Source organism: Chelon labrosus (assembly GCF_963514085.1).
Source record: "Chelon labrosus genome assembly, chromosome: 6".
NCBI lineage: Eukaryota > Metazoa > Chordata > Actinopteri > Mugiliformes > Mugilidae > Chelon > Chelon labrosus.
The window spans coordinates 1,672,518-1,696,159 of NC_140342.1; the positions used below are offsets into that span (position 1 = coordinate 1,672,518).

At 40.5% G+C, this 23,642-nt stretch overlaps 1 protein-coding gene across 1 annotated transcript in view; it reads right to left on the minus strand.

Annotated features, from left to right (window-relative positions):
* Positions 1-837: 837 nt before the first annotated feature.
* LOC311489230 (cadherin-18-like) overlaps positions 838-23,642 on the minus strand; it is a 79,933-nt gene continuing 57,128 nt past the window's right edge. The window contains exons 6-11 of the mRNA XM_084546205.1: positions 19,788-20,041; positions 16,400-16,536; positions 7,309-7,433; positions 5,378-5,492; positions 2,226-2,492; positions 838-1,742 (exon numbers count right to left, since the gene is read on the minus strand). Coding sequence (XP_084402331.1) covers positions 1,090-1,742; positions 2,226-2,492; positions 5,378-5,492; positions 7,309-7,433; positions 16,400-16,536; positions 19,788-20,041 — 1,551 coding nt within the window. The 3' untranslated portion in view covers positions 838-1,089. The remainder of the gene's footprint in view (positions 1,743-2,225; positions 2,493-5,377; positions 5,493-7,308; positions 7,434-16,399; positions 16,537-19,787; positions 20,042-23,642) is intronic.

Sequence of the window (23,642 nt, forward strand, 5' to 3'; positions counted from 1 at the left end):
TAGCAGAGCAAACACATCCTTCTTGGCAATGAAGTCTTTCAACGCCAAACGTTGCTCTTTTTTTAAAATAAACTTGCGTTCTAAGCTACTTAAAACATTGTCTAAGGCTGCATCGAACGGTAACGTTAGGTCCGCTGCCATGTTGGATTAACACACTACAAGCTTCGGTGTCGCGCATAGACGTCGTCATCGTCTTGCTGCCCCCCCCGTTCTGTGATTGGTTCCCTATTTCAGGCGAAAATATGGGCGATGGTTTCCAGACTGCTTTTGCAGCGAGAATGAAATCGCGCGCAAAGCAGTATGGGAACACCCAGGCTAGTTAATGGGTAGTTAGTTTACCATTCAGTGGGGTAGCAAAACAGTTTCCTCCAACTACAGATAAGAATCTGGTCATTAATGTGGTTTTCTGAAGGGCAATACCCACAGTTCTTATTTAAACCCCACCTTCCCACCAGTCTTTCAGAATTGAAGAAGCTACTTGAAAAATCATCAAGAAATTCTCCTAGTCCAGCTGCCCTTGTTTCAGCTTGATTTTAATACCATGACATGGTTGACTGAGAACCTTCACAGACATAATATTCTTGGCGTTCTGGCCAAGTATTAGGGTCAAATGTCAGTAATATCACCTGGGAAACTATTGCTTCTGGATCCCACTGTCACATTGTGCATGCAAACATATTAATGGTTTTTGATCTTACAAAATTGGCAAGTAATAGACTACACCAGTTGTTAAAAGCCCTAACAAATCAATCACCATGTTTCCATAATTCTATTCAATGGATGAAGCTGAATGTAGAATGCTGGGACATTCTGAGGAGCATAAGACGACAACAACAAATCTCATTGGCATGTCACTTGAAAGTAATGCTCATCTGTCAGTTTGGATTTTGTCCATTTCAGCAAAGTACACAAGCTAGGATATGTTCCCATTTAGAGTGTGAATGTATCATATCATGTTTCACATGATATCTCAGTTCCTAACTCACTGACTGCTTTTTGTGGCAGTATTGTGTGACCAGGTTGAAATGGCACAAGTAAAATTTGCTTCAGCAAATCAGGACAAATGTAGAAAATAAGTGAAAATAGTTTTTAAGAATCTGGGTTAGCTTCGCAGGTAGCCACTTGCTCTCCAACAATTTTTTCTAGTGTTTGCCTCTCTGGCTCCCAGTCTTCAAAGTCTGCAGTGTTTAGTTCGGGCACTCCTTGAGTTAGGCCCAGAGAACTGACTGACCCAGCCAAAGACCCGAGGCCTTCATAGGCATATGTTTGAAGAGAGTCATAAGGTGGGCCCCGAGTGTCAGAGTCTGCTTTGGCCACCTTCTGCTGGATGATCTGCTGAAATATGTCATGACCATCTAGAAGAAGTGAAGGTGCTGACTGGCTGATGTCTCGAGGAACATAGTCAATGACAAACCAGGCAGGTTCAGACTCTGGACTATAGTTCCTGTAATCCCTCTCCCGAGCTTTTCTTTTCACTACGACGATCCCCTCCACGTCATCCCCAATCTCGTCATCCTCGCTGTATACGCTTGGTCCATGACTGAGGTAGGTGTGGAACTTCCTGCAAGGTTTGGAGCCTTTGGGATTTCTAAGTGCAGCAATGTCAAATGCCTCAGTGTCCTCCTCCCCACCTCCCTCGTCATCATAGGTTACCACATTTTCTCTGATGTCCTCTTCAGAAAGAATCAAGGGCTCATTGCTTGCTTTCTTATTTCGTAGCTGGGTGAACAGTGTCACTATGGCTAAAGGGAAATGATCAGTGGAAGTAAAAGAAAGAAAGTAATAACAAAGGGAAAGAAAGATGGATACAATGAATCAGAGACAATACATCATCCACAATACTTTTTAACCTGAGGAAAGTCACTGATTGCTATCAAATATGATTCTTTGAAAAACAGAAGAGGATCATCCTGAGAACCTACTTCCAACAACTAAACATGACACATTCTTTAGATATGTTGTACTGAGTGCTTCAATATAACATATCTAAAGAATGCGTCATGTGTTCTGTCTATGTCAATTTGAGACCAAGCAAGAGAAAATAGTTGGCTGGTTGAGGACACTGTGTTGGTTGGTGTATGTTAGCATATGGTATAAATTAATGGTTTATCAATCCAACACACAAACTGGAGAATTCTACACGTGGTTTAGTTAATGGCTCTCACACTGACTATGCAAACAAAGAAGGAAAAGCATGTGGGGAAATATAAGCCGCATATACTTACCTAATAATATAACAATACACAGAAGTATGGCCACAAAGGCTCCGGTGCTGAGGCCAGCAGATGAAAGGAAGGCCTGTGCCTGGCAGATGTTGCTGTTGCGCCCCCTGGTGTTTCTTTGACATGCACATACCCTGAGGGAGAGTGTAACAGTGCTGCTGAGAGGGGGCTCCCCACCGTCAGCCACCACCACTACCAGACTGAAGAACTCCTGATGTTTGTCCTGAATGGAGCCTTCACGCCAGCGAGATAGAATACTGGCTGTGCTGTCTGGAGACAGAAAGTAAGAAGGATGGGGTGGAAAGTAAGAAAAATGTTGATCGGATAAAAGAAGAAAGATAAAACAATTGAGAGGAACAGTTAATGAATGAAAGCTGGAAGAGAAAATAAAACAGCACTTTAGGAAGTTGCAGCAAGAAATGCTGGTTGCCCAAGGTAGCTCAGTCTACATAGACATCATTCCGTGTAATCGCGGATCAAGCGACATCATAATTTGAAGTGATGCAGGAGCAGAACAAGTAAAAATGTGGCAAGTGTACTGTATGTCAAAGATGGAGAAGTAAAGTTGCACTGGATAAATAGTTTTCAAAGTTTCAGAAAGTAGTAGTGCAATCTGTTTTCAATCAAATTATCAGTTGCTTTTGTGGCACTTAAGTAGTTTAAGTACTCTGAAAGCCCAGTCAAAGCCCAGCCAATTTCCTGAGTATAATTTGTTTTTACTTGAAAGTTGGGTCATCATATTAAATTGTAATTATTTTGTAAAATAACTCTGAGGACATCTCATATATACAGTATATGTATGCAGATGACAACCTGCTATACCTAAGAGACCCATCAACTGCAGCTGCTCTTAAGGGGTTGTTTGTCCCCATCTATTTTCCTTTCTCCGAAGCCACAGCCAGTTGCTCGCCTTCTTAGCCTCCTCTCCCAGCTCCTTCACGGCTTTTCGCAGACTTGTCCCCGTCATCCCAGCACTGCGGAACAGTTGAACTGCTGCCTTGCCGACAAAGCCCCTGCTTTCAACCTCCACAGGATATATCCTGTATTTCCAGCCAAAATCTTGGCACTCCGATGCCAGCTCGGAATACTTGAGGTGTTTCCTCTAATGGGCTTTCCAAAAAGGGTTCAAAAAAGGCAACTGGACTTGCCTTTTTTGAACCCTTTTTGGATTTACCATGACCTGGATGACTGAGAACCTTCACAGACTCTCATGGGCTGCTGTCATGCCCTCTTCCCAGGGGATAGTAAGCTCAATCATGAGGACTGATATCTTCCCTGGGTCAGTGCCAGCTTGCATCCTGACAGAATGGCATCCTCCAGATGTCTGCCCAGCTGATGCGCCTCTGCACGGTAGCCTCCCATCGCGTCCAGGCCCCTTATGTGGAAGCGCTCCTGCTCCACCCTGGTGACTTTGTCACCATGGTCTTCCACTGCCTCTTAGAGGCTTTGGACCAGAACTGTCATGGAGCAGGGTTGACCCCATCACCTCTTTGTGTTGCAGGCTGGAGATGGCATTCTCTACTTCAGCAGGCGCTTTCCACTTGCAGCCTGTGCGGACTTGGACTTTTGCATCTTATTAGATGGTCAGCGGAGTCCTTCATATCCAATACAAAGTGAGTCTTCTCCTGCTTGTACCCGAGGCTGATGGATTTCAAAGGGAGCTCCAGCATGTTCCATCCAAAGAAGACTGCATCTGAGAAGCAGCGGGGCAAGTCCATCCACTTCCTGTTGTAGTTGTTGGCTAGATTGTCCATCCTGCTGACCTCTGACATGGGGACCTTGCAGCTCTTTAGTGGCCACATCACACGTTGGTACAGTGTGTGCTGGTAGCTGGCTTTGGTTGATCTTTGCCAGTCCTTCAGCAAGTTGTTGTTTGGCCTGCTTCCCCATCTGTCTGTCGGACAAGTCTGCAGTATACTACCTCCCCAGACTTTTGAGTGATTTTTCCGCAAGCTGTGGAATTGGCTCTCCTCCAGCAACAAAGGAGGTCTTGTTTTGGGCACTCCTTTCCTTATTGAGAGACTTCTTGATTTTGCTGCCTTTACCTTCATTCTTGACCATGAGATCAGCTCATCAAAACGCTTGAGGAGCCGTGTTGTACATGGCTCCGTCTGAAGGATTATCATGACGTCTTCCATGTAGCTCCTTAGTGGTGGAAACCTCTCCCCTGATGGTAGTCTGATGACTCAGACTACCTGCCTGGCCCCTCTGAGGAAGATTTGGAAGGCTGTCAAGAACAGGAGGGGGGAGATGGCACATCCCATGGCGATTCCACACTCCAGCCTTTGCCATCCAGTTGTGCAGCTTTCCAGAGCAAAGCACATATGCAGATTGTTAAAGTATCTGGCGATGATGTTCTTAACACACTCTGGAAAAAGTCTATCAACTTGTGCGGTACTGAACCTTACGCGTTGGTGAGGTCTAACCGCACTCTTCTCCCTCTTCGCCTGCTGGATTTGTTCCCAAGTCAAGGGGGAGTGCTCGATGCATCCAAGGAAACCAGGGATTCCAGCCTTCTAGCTGCTTGTATCGATGTAATCATTTGCCATGGGGCAGTTGCAGGAACCATCAGCCAGTTCAAAACAGAAGTTATTGTATTTGGCCCTAAACATCTCAGAGATTCATTATCTAATGATGTATGTATGTATCACAGATGTATGTTTATCTCGTTCCTCCTATCCTCTCTCTTCTCTCTTTTTCTGTCTCTACCCTGCGGCCTTAGGCAGATGGGTTCCTCCATATGAGTTGGATTCTGCTCAAGGTTTCTTCCTGTTAAAAGGGAGTTCTGTAAAGCATTTTGAAAATTTAATGTGTAAGGAAGACTGGAACACTGTGGGTGGAAAGCTCACCTTGACAATAGCAAGACATAACATTAATTATCTTGGCATTTCCACCAAGCTTTCAGAGTTTTTCTTTCTGAATTTCGGACAATTACAAAAATTCGAGAAGAATACCTCACTCGCAATCTGCCCATCTTACTAATTGTCAAAGTCAAAGTCAGCTTTATTGTCAATTCTGACATGTGTAACACATTCACAGGATTGAAATTTCTTTCCTCAAAGGCCTACGATGCAGCAACTTAAACATAAAATGTACAAATATGATATTAAAAAAAGAGAAGAAGAAATTTGATTTGTATTTGATTACCATCTTACCTCCATTGTCCTTCACAGTAAAATTCGTGTTAGCTTGGTAATCATCAGGTACATAGAAAGAGAACTTTCCATTTGCAAAGTTGTCCAGATCTGCTGCTCGGATGGTTTGAATCACCTGGTAAATAAAACAAACAAATAAAAATGCTGAAGAGCAAAGGCAACAGAATAAGGGGATCATTGGGAATTAAAAATTAAATTAGACTGTAAAGACAGAAGCTGACCTGAATTATGTTTTAATTGTTCACATTCAGTGCACACAGCCTGAGATGACCTAAGTCAGTGACCTCTAGCAATTTTGTGCAAAGCATGGCCATAATTCATTGTTTACACAGCATGACCCAGTATGATAAACCTCCTTATTATGGCCTATAGCCTTATTCTTGCACCTAGTTTTGTGAAAATGTTGACATCATGTATTACTAATTGCCTTTCCCCAGGTTCTTCTTTTCTTTGATTTCATTATTTTTAGAACCTGGTTCATATGCTCTGAGCTGTTATATATTGTATCATTAAGATGTGAACAGATCATTTATGTTCAAATTATACTAATTCAGTTAATTTTACTTAAAGTTAAAGGAAGGTGTGGTTTCAGCAGCACTTCGTATTTTCTGTATTTGTAATTTTTATTGAACTGATTTTTGTTATTCATTCTGTCTCATGCCCCTGTGTGTGTGCATTTGGCTCCTACCTCCATTTTGTGAAGCCAAAAAAAAAATGCATTTGTGGTATTCATAAACCGTATTAGAGTCCAAAAACCTATAATCTGTTATAACCTGTTCCAGTTTGGGCTACAATGTAAATAATGTTTCTTCAGAGTAAATAAGCAAGTGTTTTTCAGTGTATTACTGAGCTTTAAGGCTTACATCTGACACAGTTCTCCATGGACTTAACACAGCAAACAAGAAATGAGTATTAAATACACTGGATGCCCCACAACCTAAACAGCCTGTTTGGCAATAATCAATTATGCATGCTATGCTGCTGAAGACCTAAATGCAACACAAAACATTTGTCACAACAGATGTTGTATACATGAATTTCTTGGCGTCAATTTCATGCAAAAAAAGAGTCCTCCATTGACTGTCCTAGCACGTGTTGACTGTTGCCTGAAGCTTAGCTAAGTGATTACATACAGTACTCAATAATGCCCACAAAACACACACGAACCGCTTGAGTGTATACTAGCATGAAAGGATGGTGGACAGATAATGAGAGAAACCAATACGTACACTGTAATAAGGCCAAGTAAATGCATGTGACGTGTTATCTGTGTGTGAAGGTGCACTAGAGGACAGTAGTTAAACTGCTGCAGGTCAGTGCCTTTCTTGAAAAAAGTGATTTATCATGCGTGGTTCTGAATTGGCCTTGCTGTGGAACAGAGAGGCTGGGAGTGAGGCGGTTGTGGAAGTAAGGCAGACCTGTGTTTGGGTTTAATGTGATCGTCTCTGCTGCTATCTAGCCCAGCAGCGGAAGCTCTTCAGACTGAATAATTTATGGGTTCAAGAAGCTGCAAAGTCTGCAGCTCAGCTGATAAATCCCCCAATGATGGTGTCAGACACACCAGAAAAAAGCTACACATCAACATGAATGTTTGTGCGTGCCAGCATGGCTTTTTAAGTGTGTGTGAGAGAGATAAATATAGGGAGGAAAATGTGTCTTTATGCATGTGTATACATTTCTACTTGAGAGATAAACGCAAGGTCGTGTTCATATATTTGATTTGCACATACTTTAGACATTGAGAGCTTTAGAGATGTTGTTTTGCCTTACATGGCTTGCAGTATTGATTTCTGCGTTTTCAGTGATGTACAATAATACATTTCAAAGTTAAAATTCATTAACTGTTAACATGTAGTGGGATTTTATGTGCATGCTATCATCACAAATCACAAACATTCACATATTTTTGGGTTAGAGCAGTAATATCTTACCTGTCCATATTTGGTGCTCTCACACACTATGATGGCACTGTTGCCCCCAAAGATGGATGGAGTGTTGTCATTGACATCCAGGACCTGGATTGTGACTGGCACATGACTCACCATACGTGGGTTATCTGGAAATGAACACAAAAGACTGATTGCAGTTGTTGCAACACTTTTCTGTTTTCAAGGAAAAGATGTTTGACGGCTTTCTTCTTACTGGCAAACAAGTAGCTCTCAGTTTTACTGGAAACAATTTTATATAATACTGAAGAGTGCTGTAGAGACAGGAGCCTCTTAATTACAAAAAATAGCAACAGTACCACGTCCATTTAGTCCAACAACATTGTCTTACAATATTTAAGAAGATTAAGAAAAGGAAAAATTTTTCTTTGACCAAACATATGCACATACAACATACAGTATATTCAGTATACTTTTGTTGATCAATTTCTTGTTCCAGAACATTTCAATTCATTCATTAAAATACTCCTATTTCTGCACACTTAACATGTCAGTTCACATTCACTTCCCATCCAGTTTGACAGTTTTTACAGAACCTGTAAAAATGCACCCAAGAAGACCCAAAATGTCGAATACTAAGAATGAATACTTCTGTAAATAAAAAAATTCCATATTTAGTACATTTGCATGGCTGTTGGCTACATTTTAAATTAACTCTACAATATAAGGTATGCAAAAACTGTGGGGGTTTGAATACTTTCTGGATTACATCACATTATCAACTGCAGTGCCACTGTTCTTTATACAGGAAATGCTGTACCTAAAATCAAATGTTCTGAATCTGATGACTGTGAGGAGTCAGTAGGTAGTTTCCCTTACATTTGCAAATGCTGAACTGGTAAATGGCAACACATCTGTTCATGATCACCATGGAATCATTGTAGATTCCACGGTGGTACTGTTGTACTGATGAGTTGTTGTCTGAGTAGAGTGATTTTGCATGCAACTTTATTGGCACAGATTGGTTAAGTGGTTAAGAGAGAAATACATATTCTAAAATGTATTTATTTATCAGCTTATTAACTAAATGATTTCAATGTGTCCCAAAAACAAACAGAACAAACAGAAAGCCTAAAGAATGGGCAAATATTTTTTTGAAATGCTTTCTTTTCACTACTACATTTAATTCTTTTACACTGCAACATGTAAATAGAGTAAATTGTTCCCATGGTTCAGGTGTGGTTCGCACTTAATATTATGGAGTTCTAATGGCAGGGAATAGAGACTAATATCTGCAAGATGCGCATCCACATTCAGATTGGAATTTACAAGTAGTGTTGCAAGACTTTGCAGTCCATGTTACTTGAAGACAATGGGCCTCATTCAGGAACAATGGGTACACACAGATTTGATTCTACATTGTCCATAAACACAATTTTAGAGCATTTGCGGCATTCATCAATAATAGCATACTCCTGGTTTGTTCTTAGGTAAGAGAAAGAGTGCTTTCACCCGTGCTTCAGTACACGTGGAATCCAACATGCATTTTATGATGTGAAATACTAAATAACGCCACAATAATTCATTCACTTGTTAAATTTAAATGTTTGCACTTATTCAATATCATGTCCACACACATTTATTTCTTTGGGACTTGTAAAAGAAATAAATGTGTGTGGTGGGTTGGTGAGACGTAGACTGTATAAATATGGATAACGTGTCTCCGAGTGTCACCTCACACTGGTCAAAAGTGAAATCCCCCTGGTGACATCACATGCATACTGCTGGTTGCAGTATAGGTCATAAGCACCCCCCCCCCCCCCCCCCATGTTTATGGACAGGACTTGGGCCAAACTAAAACACTAAAATACACATCAGTAATTTTAAATGAAAATGTGAGTGAGTCTGGCGTAAGTGTGGGCGAGTCATCGATAATGCGGCTCCATGTGGCTCCACTCTCATACCTTACTGGGCAGACTCTGGCTCCAAACTTGCAAGATGGCATTGCCCATATTCCTAGAATTGTAGCATCAGTTTGGCCAATGCAAAGAAGTGGGGATGCATTGTCCATATTTATATACAGTCTATGGTTTAGTGTTGATGATGGCTCCATGCACTCATCCATGTCAGTAGTTTTGACAGTGTCCCGGTCTCCTCCTGTGGTTGTAGTAGTTTGCATGACAGCAGATATTAGCTTCATTTTCAGGTTAAACTCCTTTTCCTCTACACATACATGCATGTCTTTGGACAGTGGGAGGAAGCCGGAGTACCCGGAAAGAACCCACGCAGACACAGGGAGAACATGCAAAAATCAGTGCTAACCACCACGCCAGTGTGCCCACTTGTTAGTACAAAATAATAAACATATTTTGCTGCACTTCATTCAGTAAAGCTTATATCACTGCATAGCATTTTCTTTTTGCTGCCCTTGTGTGGCCTTTCTCTTTCATTTCTCACTTTTGTTAGGTCAACATCTCCTTTCTGAATATAACTTTTCCTGTCATAACAGCTTGAGATTTGCACAGGGTACTTAAATCAGTTGTGATCAAATGTGAAGACAAGAGCTATTATTTTCATCTTTTTGCTTAACAATGAATATAGGTGAAAAATAGAACAACGGTCATGCATGAGGCCCAATAGATGGACTATCATGGACTTATCAGTGGACATCAGTCCATCATCCAGATATGGAGATAGCAGATGAGCTGATAAACCAGCTTCTTTGAGCTGTACATAGTTAATTAATAGATTCTATGAGGGCATATCAACGTTTTGTAAACTGTAATTAAGAAGTGGGATCTTAAATTGTGTTTAGCAGCAACCTCTGATATGTAATTTTGTGAAAATGTTTAATTTTAAATAAAACTTAGACCCCTCATTGATTTTGTGATGTAAGAGCTGTTATCCCTCTCTGCAGTTATTTGTGTTTGTGTCTTCTCTGTTGAAAATTCAATAAAATATTGCTAAATTAACTTCCAGTGAGAAACCTCACATCCTTTTTTATTGACCGTTTTGTAACTTTGAGAACATGGTTAAAAAACATCAGGACTAACATGATCCTGGAAACCTGGAATTTATCATCCAGTTATATTTATTGTAAATGTAAATACCCTTCAATATATTTCATAGAACATACTACACCCCCTATAGATTACACAGTATTGATAATAATATTTCCCCATGTGTCAATAGTGCAAAATAACAAATAATCTCCTACACATGCTTTGGAGGTTTTTGGAGACACTGTATTGCTTTAACTTCAAAAGTTGAAAAGAGCCCTAAGCTGTGGATACTTGGAGACATGCATTGTGTAAATGTCAACTATAACAAAAAAATACTTTATTCTGCCACTATCAATACGACAGTGGATCAATGAGCTTGTATCTTGTTGTACTTCTGAAAAAATATTGTTTTATGTAAGAAAGAAACCTTTAGCCTTTCAGAAAATCTGGATTAAATATTTATGCTGCCTCTTCCATCACTGTTTGTGACTGATAGTAGCGCTACGATTTCTTCTGGACCAACACTAGTGCTTTAGTAAAATCTAAAGAAATAGAGAACCATATATGGGAGGAGGTTGGAGGGTGGGATGGGAATATTTGGATGCTTTTCCCTTAATGGTAAATTACTATTTGACTGTACCTCAAGCATCATTCAACAAATAAATATTTACAAAAAAATAAAATGTCAATACCTGAGGCAGTCTGACTTGCATAAATTAAGAGTATACCCACTACTCCTGAGACTTGGATAAATCACTGATAAAAGTAAAACAGGGCAGGCCAAATATTGAGACAGTGTGAAACTCATGGACATTGTTCAATGATTAGTTGTGTCACTCAAATTGTTAAGCTGATATCTTCCGCCCAGGTCAAACTGATAACTGTTAGTGGACAATTATATTATTTTCTGGTGGTTTTGTTTTGTTTGTTATTATTTTCTTTATTCCTCGTGTCTTCATCACTAGCAGCCCTGACTGCTTCACACTGTTTGCAGTGTAGCCTGAAGAACACTTGGTTTTGCTGAGCTTTGAGGAAACAGCTTTTCTTTTTCATTCAGTTCATAATTTCAGTGTGCATGCAGCACCAGCCTCAGGCACACAGCTGGAGGCTAATGGGTTACCACAAAGCAAAGCGTCACGGGAGGAAAAAATACAACAACAAGAACAAAAAACACCAGAGAATAACTTAATTACCATAGCATTTTTGCCGTGTGTTTCTCCACAGCCATGTTTCTTAGATACATGTTCAGTGTTTTGGAAATGTAAAGTCGAAGTTGTTTACTTTTCATCAACACATCTGGTCCATAAAACCAAGGTTAAAGCTAAAGTAAAAATGCAATGCACTCTTTCATTCTGACACCTTGCTCAGAATATTTCTCCCCACTGAAATTACATCAGGATCAAGCTCTCATGATCCCCTCTCCATTGTGCTGTTGCCTATCTCATGATTGCTTGAAGCAGCTGGGGTCTGTAACTTCTATTTGTTTGTTCATTCATCTGTCACATTCAATATCTCACACACCAGTAATTCATTTGACCACAGCTCTGCTATGAGGATTTTAGTATTAAATGATGTGATACTTGGAAACTCTTTACTACTGCCTAATTGAAATTTGCATCCAGACATTTAATTTCATTATGACCTCTGGAGGGTGTAGTTATGCATGTTGAATATCTAAACAACCCCAAGAAACAGCACTGGGGTGTGAGGAGATTTTAGTGCACTGGACAAACCACATTTATCCATTTTATTTTTATTTTTTTCTGTTGTTAATAATGTTGATAATCATGATGTATCTCATGATAACAATCAAAGTGGACTGTAAGCTTTACCTATCCTTAAGCGCTCAATGACAAGGTTAAATATCTTTAGATAATAAGAACGGTGGTTCTTTGACAATTTTTATCCATCCATCCATCCATCCATCCATCAGTGGTCAGGTCAATGAATTCCAGACGTCTGTCTCCCAGCAACATATTCCAGCTACTCTACTCAGAGACTACTCCAGATGTCTTCCTTGCCACAATGCCAACCTTTCAGTCACTACCGAAAGTTCATGACCATAGGTGAGGGTTGGAATGTAGATCAGCTGGTAAACTTAAAGCTTTGCCTTACAGCTCAGCTCTCTATTCACCACGACAATCCAATACAGCGCTATCATTACTGCAGCTGCCGCACCTGTCCATCTCTTGCTCCACTGTACCAGCGAAATACTCCGTCTCTTGGGAGGGAACTCGTCCCCAACCAGAAGGATCAATCCACAGTTGGCCTTGGACTTGGAGGCGCTGACCCTCCTCCCAGCCCCTTCACACTCGGCTGCAAAACATCCCGGTGTGTGCTGAAGGTTATGGTCTAATGAAGCCAACAGAACCATGTCATCTGCAAAAGGCAGGGATGTGATTCTGATGACCCCCTCCGTACCTCAGCTGCCCCTTGAGACCCTGAATACCACAAACTGTTATTTACAGTTAGGTCCATATGTCCATATTGGACCCTGGCACAGGTAAATTACCAAAATCATGTCAGTGTCTCATGGTCTATATGGACCTGAGTGAATATAAGTGTATACACAATTCCAGGATATCACATTGAGCTCATCATTTCCTGCAGTGCTGGACATTTTTGCTGGTTGTCAGACACACTGATTAAAACATTTGCAATGTACGACCACCATTGCTTATTTGCTTATTTCAAGATGCCTGTCGGGGGCTAATATTGGTTCAAGTCATTTTTCCCATTGTGTATTAATCCTGTATATCAGCCCTACAGACTGCAAATGACAATGTCACCATCATGGTTTATCTATAGATACAGATTATGACATTAGACTACAGTAGCAGTCAAAAGTTTAGACAGACTTTCTCATTCAGCGGTATTTCTTTTACTACTTCTCTAGAAACAACAGGCCGTCATTTCTTTGCAGTTGCAAAAGCTATCAAGCCATCAAAAAGAAAGAAAGTTCAAGTGGCAGCCACATCTCAACATCAACTGTTCAGAGGAAACTGCCTAAATCAGGCCTTCATGGTCCAGTTACTGCAAGGAAGCCTTTACTGAGGAAGAAGAACTGAACTGGGCCAAGGAACACAAAGACAGAACCAGTAGAAATCTACAGTTTTTTAGTTCTACATGCCATTGTGAGATGCAGAAAAGGTGACAATCTTTTATACATGTGTAGTTCCCTGCGTGAAGTATGGAGGATGGCGACTGCAGCATTGTGCAGTGAAATGGCAGCATCTCTGGTTTGAGCTTAGTGGGATCATCATTAGTTTTCCAGCAGGACAATGAGCCCAAACACACCTCCAGGCTATTTAAGGGCTATTTGACCCAGAAGAAGAGTGATGGAGTGTTGCATCAGTTCACCTGGCCTCCACAATCATGAAACTTAAACCTAGCTGAGTGCAGAATGAATGCAAACCAGCCGACCAGTGCCCAACACCTCTAAGAACTCCTTCAAGACTTTTGGAAAACTTCCAGTTGACTACCTCATGAAGCTGATAGAAAAAACATTGAATGAGAAAGCGTGTTCAAGCCTTTGGTACTGGCCCATAGGTCGAGAGCTATTGTGCCCTGACATTTTGTGGGCTAAGTTATCTAGAATTTATTCAGCACTAATTGCCTGCCTGCACTGAGAGCAGCCGCTCAAATGCCCCTTGAATCAGGCTGTGGGTTGCCAGGTTGGAGTGACATGTGGTAAAATTCTGGTGTGAATGTAGATTGTGGGTGTTTCGGATGACCTGGAAACTTGGGTAATGTCAGACAAACATACAAGGGTCATTCAAATTAAAAATGATCGATGATTATAATAAGGAGTTTAGAAGAGAAAGCTGACATTCGTTTATGGTCAGTTCGGGAGAAGCCAAATATGATGCAGTGAGGGTTAACTACACAGTTCTTGTACAGTAAACTTCAGACTGCAGACCTGCTCTCTTGTTCAATAACTTCATTCTGTCCTTATCCCATCTATCTTATACTCCCATGTCATCTCTTCTATTCTAAATCCTCTCTCCGTCTCTCTGCTTTGCTCTGCTGGGCTCCTCCAGCTCTTTCCATTAGCAAAGGCTTACAGAGTGTACCTGGGGAGCACTACTGCACAGCAAGAGAGGCACTTTCTGATCGGACCTGAGGGGAATGGCAGGGGTGAAGGTCAGATACCACACACAAAAAACATCTCTCTATTTTCTCTCTGCTTAATTTCACCAGGGAGCTGAACTTTCTTTTATCCATTTTCAACTGCTGACAGGATGACTGTGGCCTTTGGTCCTGACCTCTGTGTACAAACCACTGCAAAGCAAATAAATAACTCTGTGCTGACTTTAATAATAAGAGTGCAGAGGAGATCTGTAGGTGTACGCTGAAACATGCACAAAGCTTTTAAATATCACATTTAGGTCTGTGGCATCCCAAAGCTAAACCATGGTGTGAAGACATAAAGTTAGACAGTCAACTAAAAAAAAAAAAAGAAGTAGTTTTGAATGGGTTTTTATATAAATGATGATGTCATTTTCATTTCATAATGTGAACTACAAACTGTTGGTAAAAGCAACCTTAAAGAAGAAGCACAGTTTTGCATACTAAGACGCAAATGAAAACATTGACTTCAAAGTTTCTATTTGTCATTTTGCATCCATTTTTACGTTATTTATTCCTTGCATTTTTTTCTGCCATCTATATTAAGTGGTATTCAAAAGTCTGCACATTGGAAACACTGGAAAATTTTATTTTTTCATGCCAGCCTCAAAATAATGGTAAAGTTGAAGGAGTTTGAAAATGAAAGAACTAAGTGGGAGTGTAAAAAGGTCATTGTAGGCTAGCTTCTCAATGCTTTCAAAGAACATTGGTGGTATTGACAGAAATATTCAGCAACACTTGTGTACTTGGAGGGTGGTTGTTTAAGGCGACAAGACAAGCTGACAACCACGACAAAACAAGCTGAAAGTTACCACAAGTAGCAAAGTCGCAAAATATTGTGTACTGCACTATTCTAAAACCTGCCAGTTTACACTAATGTGACTTGATGAGTACAAGTATCACTTCCATAGCAATGAGCTTTCTGTCTAAGAAATTGTATAAGATCACCAGACTAGCAGATGTAGGAAGAAGATTGCAATTCTTTACACTTGAGATTCACCAAAGCCATCGGAATAGTGTAATATTCAAGTGCATCAATGAGCCTATTAAATACTAATGAAATGAAATTAGCTATTTAAGTAATTTAGCTGATGATGATAATGAATATAAGTATTTCATTCATTTGGGTTGGTTTTCTACAGAAATAGGAGCTGGAGTTATGTACATATACAGTCTGTTTGGATGCTGACGTTATTTTAGCTTTTTACACTCAGTCCACTATTTTCTCTTATGTCCCCTGTGACCAAATCATTTCAGGCAATGACTGCCTGCAGTCTGGAACCCATGCAAGTCACCTAAGAATAGGTTTTTGTCCTTTGTGATGCCTTGCCAGTTGTATCCTTTACTGCAGTTGTATCCAGTTGTTGATTTGTGCCTTTTTGCCTTGCCTAGATTTGCTTTCAACTAATGACATGCATGCTCAGTCAGGGTGAGTTCTGGTTGGTCAATGTAGAATTTTTCCTGCGTTGATCTATAAACATTAAGAAAAGGAAAAGAAGAAGATGAAATCTGTCTTTTTATTTTGCTGATTGCACTTTGACCTTCATGTTGCGAAACTGGAGGTGCAAGTACAATAGACTGAATATGTTTGGGACAAAATAAAAAGACACCTACATCTTGCCATGTCACATGAGTTGATAGGCAAAACAAATAATCAGTTAATTAAGAAAATATTTGGTAGATGAGTGGATAATTAAATTATAATAAGTTGTCCCCTCTCGCTCTCTCCACTGCTAATCAAATAGAGGAAGAAAAGATGAACCAGTTGTTTTAAAATGTGGAATAATTAATCACTGAATAACATGAATGCTGGAGGAGCAATTACCCTTAAGGATGACTGCATCTGCAAAACACATGTGTTGTTACCGAGGCAATGTATTTAAATAAGTCATTTTTAACCTGACTACTAACACTGACAAACACTTAAGTGGATTGTTTTAAGTTATGCTCCAATGAATTAACCATTAAGATAAAGACATTGCAGACAGAAGTTGCTGTGAACTTACCAACCTCTGCTGCCATCACAGTGATGTTGTGCCATGCTGTCACCTCCCGGTCTAGAACCTGAGTAGTTCTGATGATGCCGCTGTTGACCCCAATGGTAAAGTATAAAGGTCTGTCCTCTTCGTTTTCAATGAAGTACCTGTGACGCAGAATGACATGAAATTTAGAGGAATCCTTTTAAACATTTTTTTAATTACAGGCGTATATAATATACACAATACAGTTCGACATGAAGCTTTTTGTTATTTTTTTGTTTGACTACATAGTTATTCATAGGTGGTAGAAATGAGCATTGTTTTGAAAGCATAGACAACCACAGCTTTTTAGACCAATGCAGGGCATTTCAAGAAAGAGATTAAAATTGGGAAGAATATTTCAGCATCCTGTAAGAAATATATAATATGATGGGAAGAAAATACAAACTTCAGATTTTTAAGGGTTTCTCCATACAGTACCACATAGCACTGCCAGGATTCTATTCTTTGACGTCTCCAGCTCTTTCAACACCATCCCACCACTCTGGCTCATAGACTGTATAAAGAAGGACAGTGGACCAGCTCCTCAAAAGTGAATCCAAAGCAAACAGAGCTCCCCCTGATGTCTGGCTGCAGTTTAGATCATGAGCTCCACCTCCTCCATGTTAGTGGATGAGACTTGAACCACATTAAAACACTACTGAAGTATACGTCAAATACTTTTTTTTTCTAGGATGGTTTCTGTCATTTTAGGTAGTTATTATAATACTGGTGCATACTCAAGTGTTAATTTTTTCTGAACAGGTTGTAACAACATGATGACAGCAATTTGCCTTGCCAACCACTCCAGGAAGCGTTAAAAAATAAATAAATAAATGAGTACAGTGTGGAGGTAGAGCAGAGCACAGTATAAATTAAACAAAAACGTGAGTGAGTCTGGCAGAAGTGTGTGCAGAAAATGTGGCTCCGCATGGCTACACTCTTGGACCGTACTGTGTAAATGGCTCCAAACTCACAAGATGCCACTGCCCGTATCCCCAGGAAAATAGCTTCATGTTGGCTAATGCAAGGAAGTGTGTCCATATTTATATACAGTCTATGGTCCAGCTGGCTGAGAAACTCTCTCCAGGTCTGCTGACCCAAGACCTCATGACCTGAATTACTGACTACTTTTTCACTGACAAGGGATACAACTCAGCAACAGACTGGAGTGGCAAGACAACAGGTCCTCTATAGGAAAGAACAAAGCAGGTTCTTCTTTCAGAGAAGGCTTAGGTCCTTCAGTATGTAGTGGTGAGTGTTATTGTCTTTGCTATGGTGTGTAGGAGGATTTGTGGTGCAAACAAACCAGGCAAATTTGCTGGGAAGGGATGAAGTGGATAGTATGTAGAGGGAAGCTCATGGACCTCCCTTCTCATCCTTTCTATACCAAACTCAGAGCCACATTCAGTCACAGACTCATCTCGTCACTCATTTAGGGGGCTCTATCTTCTTAACATCTATCATTTTGTTACAGTGTTGATGTTTCTTTTTCACTTTCCACACACCTAGCCTGGCGTAGCCTAACTCCATATTTATCAGAACTAAACTTGATTGTCTTGCTGCGCAGGATCACAACAGTTAAAACAAAGAAAGGTGGGAAGCAACATAAGTGGTGATATATATTGTGATCCCACTAAAACTGGACAACAATTATTATGTACACACACACAAATGCACACACATTTCTTGACTTGATCCTAGATTTATTGATTCATTTATCTTCTGTAACTGCTTGTATTCAGGAGGGTCGCAGGGGGGCTGGAGCCTATCCCAGCCCTGGACAGGTCTCCAGTCTATCACAGGGCTAACACAGAGAGACAGACAACCATTCACACTCACACCTACGGCCAAGAGGACGCCGGGGTACCTGGAGAGAACCCACGCAGACACAGGGAGAACATGCTCACAGAAAGGAATCGAAATTATTTTCAGGAATTTAACATCAAATTCTACAGATTTCCCTTACTCTTGGAACCCTGCAGAATGTTCTCTTGATTTATCAAATATCTTCCATCCTCTGTTTACTGTTCAGGGTACACCCTGGACAGGTTGCCAGTCCATCGCAGGGCTAACACAGAGACACAGACAACCATTCACACTCACACGCACAACTACGGCCAATTTAGAATCACCAATTAACCTGATGAGCATGTCTTTGGATGGTGGGAGGAAGCAGGAGTACCTGGAGAGAACCCACGCAGACACAGGGACAACATGCAAACTCCTTTTAACTTAATATATACTAATATTTGAAAATATGAATTGAAATTATTTTAGTTTATCGCAAATTTAAGTGAAAACAGTAATTTAGATAAACTCATTTATTGGGCAATCACAGTCAAAAGGATGTCATTCTTGTATGAACACATTTTATATTGTGAATTTCCAACTAATACCCCACTTATATCTTTGTCTTCTCTAACTGCTTGAGCTAATGACTCAATAAAAAGAGGGGTCAAAGTGGCATCCATGTCGGCATCCTCTTTATGACGTACAGTTTTGGATAAATCCCCACCTCATATGGATTCTGGTTGTTGGGGAACAAACATGCTGAGTCTGGTTAGACTCATTTGCAGTGTGAAAACACTCTGGAACAGAATGGTTGGCTGTGCAGCAGAACTGAGGCCAAGCACGTATCATTCTCAAGTTATCAAAACGCCCAAGTGTTTACTTTAACATGTTGGATGGTCTAAAAATATTAAATTACATGTGATCTATCATGCATATGTTTATGTTAGTCTTTTTTTCTCATAGTAGTCTTTTCCCGAACATATAGGAGTTACGAAAAATCAAACAAACAGAACAGAACAAAAACAGAACAGCCAATGAAACACTTGAGTTTCATTGGCTCAATGAAGACTCTTGGGACTTGTTAATGAAAATCTCTCTGCCTACCTTGAACTAATGGACCAAGAGCAAAACTATGTTTACTGCTAGGGGCTTCTGACCAGGACAACACCCACATATCAAAGAATGTCAGATTAGAGTCTGCCAGAAAAAGAGATCAAATATCTACCGACATAGTTATCAGACCTGACCAGTGTCCAGTGCTCGCTAGCAAGTCTGCATCCAGGCAGATCAACATTAATGATTACAGCACAGTACCTTTTACCTGCTAAGGCTGTGGGGAGAGGAGGCCATCAGGCAAACACCACTGTTCCCCTGCAGCTGCACATGCAGCAAAAGGACACATTCTGTAAACAGATAACTGAGGGAACTATTTTCAGAGAAGTGAAGATTTTTCATAGCCTGCAGTGAATTCTGGATCACTGACAAAAGTTCAAAGCAACTTTTCTTGGTGGGATACCTGATTTCCATATACTATAGTACCCAACATACACCTGCCCACTTAGGACATCTCTATTTATTTTACCTTATAGCGCTGTTTGTGCTGTCAGGGTCCACAGCAGTTACAGTGCCAACCTGGGTACCAATAGCTGAGTTCTCATAAGTGTCCATAATGTAGTAGTCCATGGAGAACACAGGAGGCTCATCCACATCCCCCACAATGACTCGAAGTGATGTGGAATCCTTAAACGGTCCCAGGTGTGAGAAGCTGGAGTCCAGGTGAGTGTTGGAGCCGTCAATGTTGAGTGTGTGCACTTTTCTCTTCTCATAGTTGAGGGGCTGAGGGGGAGACAAAAACACAGATATCCTACTTAGGACTTATTTCAAAGCTATATGTTGTCCCCCCAGTAATGATCCACTTCTGCTTGTTATAATTCATAAAATGACTATCAAAATTACAAATATGAACATCCATTTCTAACATCCATGGTCAATCACGCACCTCGCTACATTAGCTATATCTGACAGTTCTGTAAAACGTAGACTCCTACATCTCACATTTTTAATTTAAAAATGCATATATAAATGTTAAAAGCATGTTCTGACTGCCCCTTTGTCGCCCACAACAACAGACTGAAGCAGAATTTGCTTGCTTTACATCTGTTGACCTGAAAGGCTCCCTTTTCACTGGGCTGGACCAATATCTGGTGATGTTCCTGGCATCAAAGGTCTGAAGAGGGTCACAGAAATGTTTGCTGATGACGTAAGTGTAGTGTGGCTCTCTTGCAACAACTAGTCTGAACCCCAAATATTCCCATTCATTAAGTTCTGTTTCACAGTTGCCATCTTTTTTTTTTTTTTTTTTTTTTAAATCTGTCTGTCCAACTAGCTTCCTGTACCAGGGTTTCCACTTGGTGACACAAATAGTTCACTACAATACACTACGTCTATCAGTCCTTAAACCTGATATAGCACCCCTTCAAAAAACAATTTCCAAAGACTCTTTTTTAATGTCTAGGAAATCAGCAGAAGGCCAGTTGAGTCTTTTTTGTGACTCATTTGTTTAAGCAAAATAGAACACGGTACCAAGATGTTGCCATGGTTACTGATTGGACAGTGGCAAAGTATTATTTCTTGTTTAGAACCAGTGGTGGTAGAATATATTTTTTTCTTGCAGGGTCTGATTAGGCATGATCAAATTGTAATTACATCACTAAACTGGCCAGAAACAAACTGCTATATTTTACTCAGAGCTCTACACTGCTGGGCCTTCTTTATCTTTTCCATGAGGATCCCTCATGACTTATCAAGATTGTCAAGGTCTTCTTCTTCCCTGCAACAGTCAAAAGTGAAACTGAATCACCTGCAAAACAAACATACATAATAAACCTGCTTTCTATAGACTTAAGACTTTCCTTTAAATTTGAATAGCCTACTGACCATGAGGACGCATTCACAAGTTAGTGCTGTGATGGTGAAAGAAGACATCGTTGAAGTTTCAGTGGTCCTTGGGGAAGCAGTGATCCTGTGTCATCTGAAGGATGTCCTAAATGCCGTTGCCATGCTGATGGGACTTGCCCTCTACATGAACTACCCAAAACAACTGCAATAGGTTTCAAAGTCATTCAAAAGGTCCTCATGAACTTAACAGCAGTTCGCATAAGGACTTGGAGCTGTTGCCATGGTGATTGGACATCTTTGTTCTCAACAAAGACTATTACAATGGAAGCCAATCAGCCAACACTACTACTACTACTGATTCATTCAAAGGTCATCAAGAACATTGGAGAAAGTAAAAGCATGGTACCGTGGACTCTGATGATACAGTGGGAGTTATGACTTAAAAAAACAAATAATGTCTTTCGATGTGAGTTTGTATGAGGTCTCATTGCTTGTCAAAGTATTACCTGCAGTAAATGATTGTCATCCTCCCCTTGTGGAAAAGCAATGCATTGTTCTACCATGGGAGCAGAGCCTTGTGCTGCTGACTTGGCCAGTGTACTTTATATTTTGGACTTTTTTAGTTCTTTAGTTCTTTTGAGGGTTTGCAACAGCACAGTACTTTGCTTCTATACTTTGATGACACACTGCTTCTCCAAACAAGGCAAGCTGGCCATCATATAAAAACTCATAAAACCACATATCAAAGTACCCAAATTAATCAAACATAATGCCAAAAGTGATGTTTGCATTTATTCATTTTGCAGTTTTTGTATTTTCAATTTAATAGTTGATGTTTGGTACGTATACATTATTCCTTTAAAACGGCAATATCGTGACATTAATCCTTAAAATGTTTGTAGTGTTTTATGCAAGGTGCTGACCAAGTGACCAACTGATACGGTCTGTGGTGTGGATGTGTTTGTCATCCTTGATCTTTTTACAGTGTAGTGTATCCTGGTGCTATGTGTTCCCCAGGTAAGCAATGGGCACGCACCTGGCCATCCAAGTGATGATAAAGAAAACGTGATTCATTAGACCAGGCCACCTTCCTACATTACTCCATGGTCCGGTTTTGATGCCCACATGCCCATTGTTGGCACTTCTGACGGTGGACAGGGGTCAACACCCAGCACCCTGACTGGGCTGAGACTATGCGGCCCAAGACGTAACATGGTTAGGGTTAGTTGTGGATTGTGTTTTCCTTAGCACGGAATGAACCCTTCATCTGCTGCTTACAGGTGCCCTGTAGGCCCAGTTCCAGCATGCGCCCATTGCTGCATGTCATACTCTCTCTTACTAACCGTTACTTCATCGCCTCCTGTCTTGCTCCACTGATAACTGTCCAATAAAAGCACAAATGTTGCTTCAGATATGATTAGTATTAATTACTAATAGCAATATATACCAGAAATGAAAGATGCAAATCCAGTTCAATAAAATTTTATTTATGTAGCATTAATAACAATACAAACTGCCTCTAGATTCTTTAGAAGACCCGGCCTGAAACCCCCAGAGCAAGCACTAAGGTGACAGTGGCAAGGAAAAACTCCCTTTTAACAGGAAGAAACCTTGTGCAGAACCCAACTCATATGGAGGGACCTGTCTCATTGAGGCCAGTTGGGTAGAGACAAAAGAGGCGAGAGGAGAAGACAGCAGCAGGAGGAACGAGATAATCATATCTTTTTAAACCCCACTGATAGTTTTGTACAAAAAAGTAGACACAACTCCCATAATGCGGGCAGTCACCACGGCGTTACTAACGGCGTTATTTTTTTCAGCAACGGGTAATCTAACTAATTACTATTTCCATCGTTACTGACGTTGGTAATGCCGTTACCGCCGTTACCGACAATTACATGTGGTGTGTTATGAAGTGTGAATTGAAGCATCTAATACAGCTCCAGTAGCTGACGTCACCCTGCACCACCAATCACAACACCGCCATATTGGCAGGAAAGCACACGTTGCTAATTACTACTCAGTTGACAACTGCAGCAACTAACTTGTCTTTGTATCAGTTGCATTCAAAAATGGTCTACAGCTGTTGTGCCCCAGGATGTCAGAATAGTGGGGGACAAGCAAAGGGGAAATAATTTTATAGGATTCCCAAAGATCCTGCAAAACGGCAGATGTGGATTACTGCAATAAAACGCTCAAGAAGCAGGTAAGAGAAAATGGAGCGGTGGAATCCCTCAAGAAATGGATTTCGCTTGTGTAGCAATCACTTTATATCAGGTACAGAATCCAGCGTTTTCCAAGTGTAATGTCTTGTTTATTTAGCATGTTTTTAACACGATGTTCAACAGATTTCTTTTCTTAAAGTCAAATTAGGCTAATGTTAATAGTGTGGATTAGAAAGGGGTGTTGCTCATTCAGCATTAAAACTACTCACAATGAGAAAGAAATTCAGGATTAAACAGTTACTTGTTATTGTAGTTGCATTACTGTCATGGACCTCAGTTTTCCTGCCAATAAGGCGGTGTCAACAAAAAAGTAA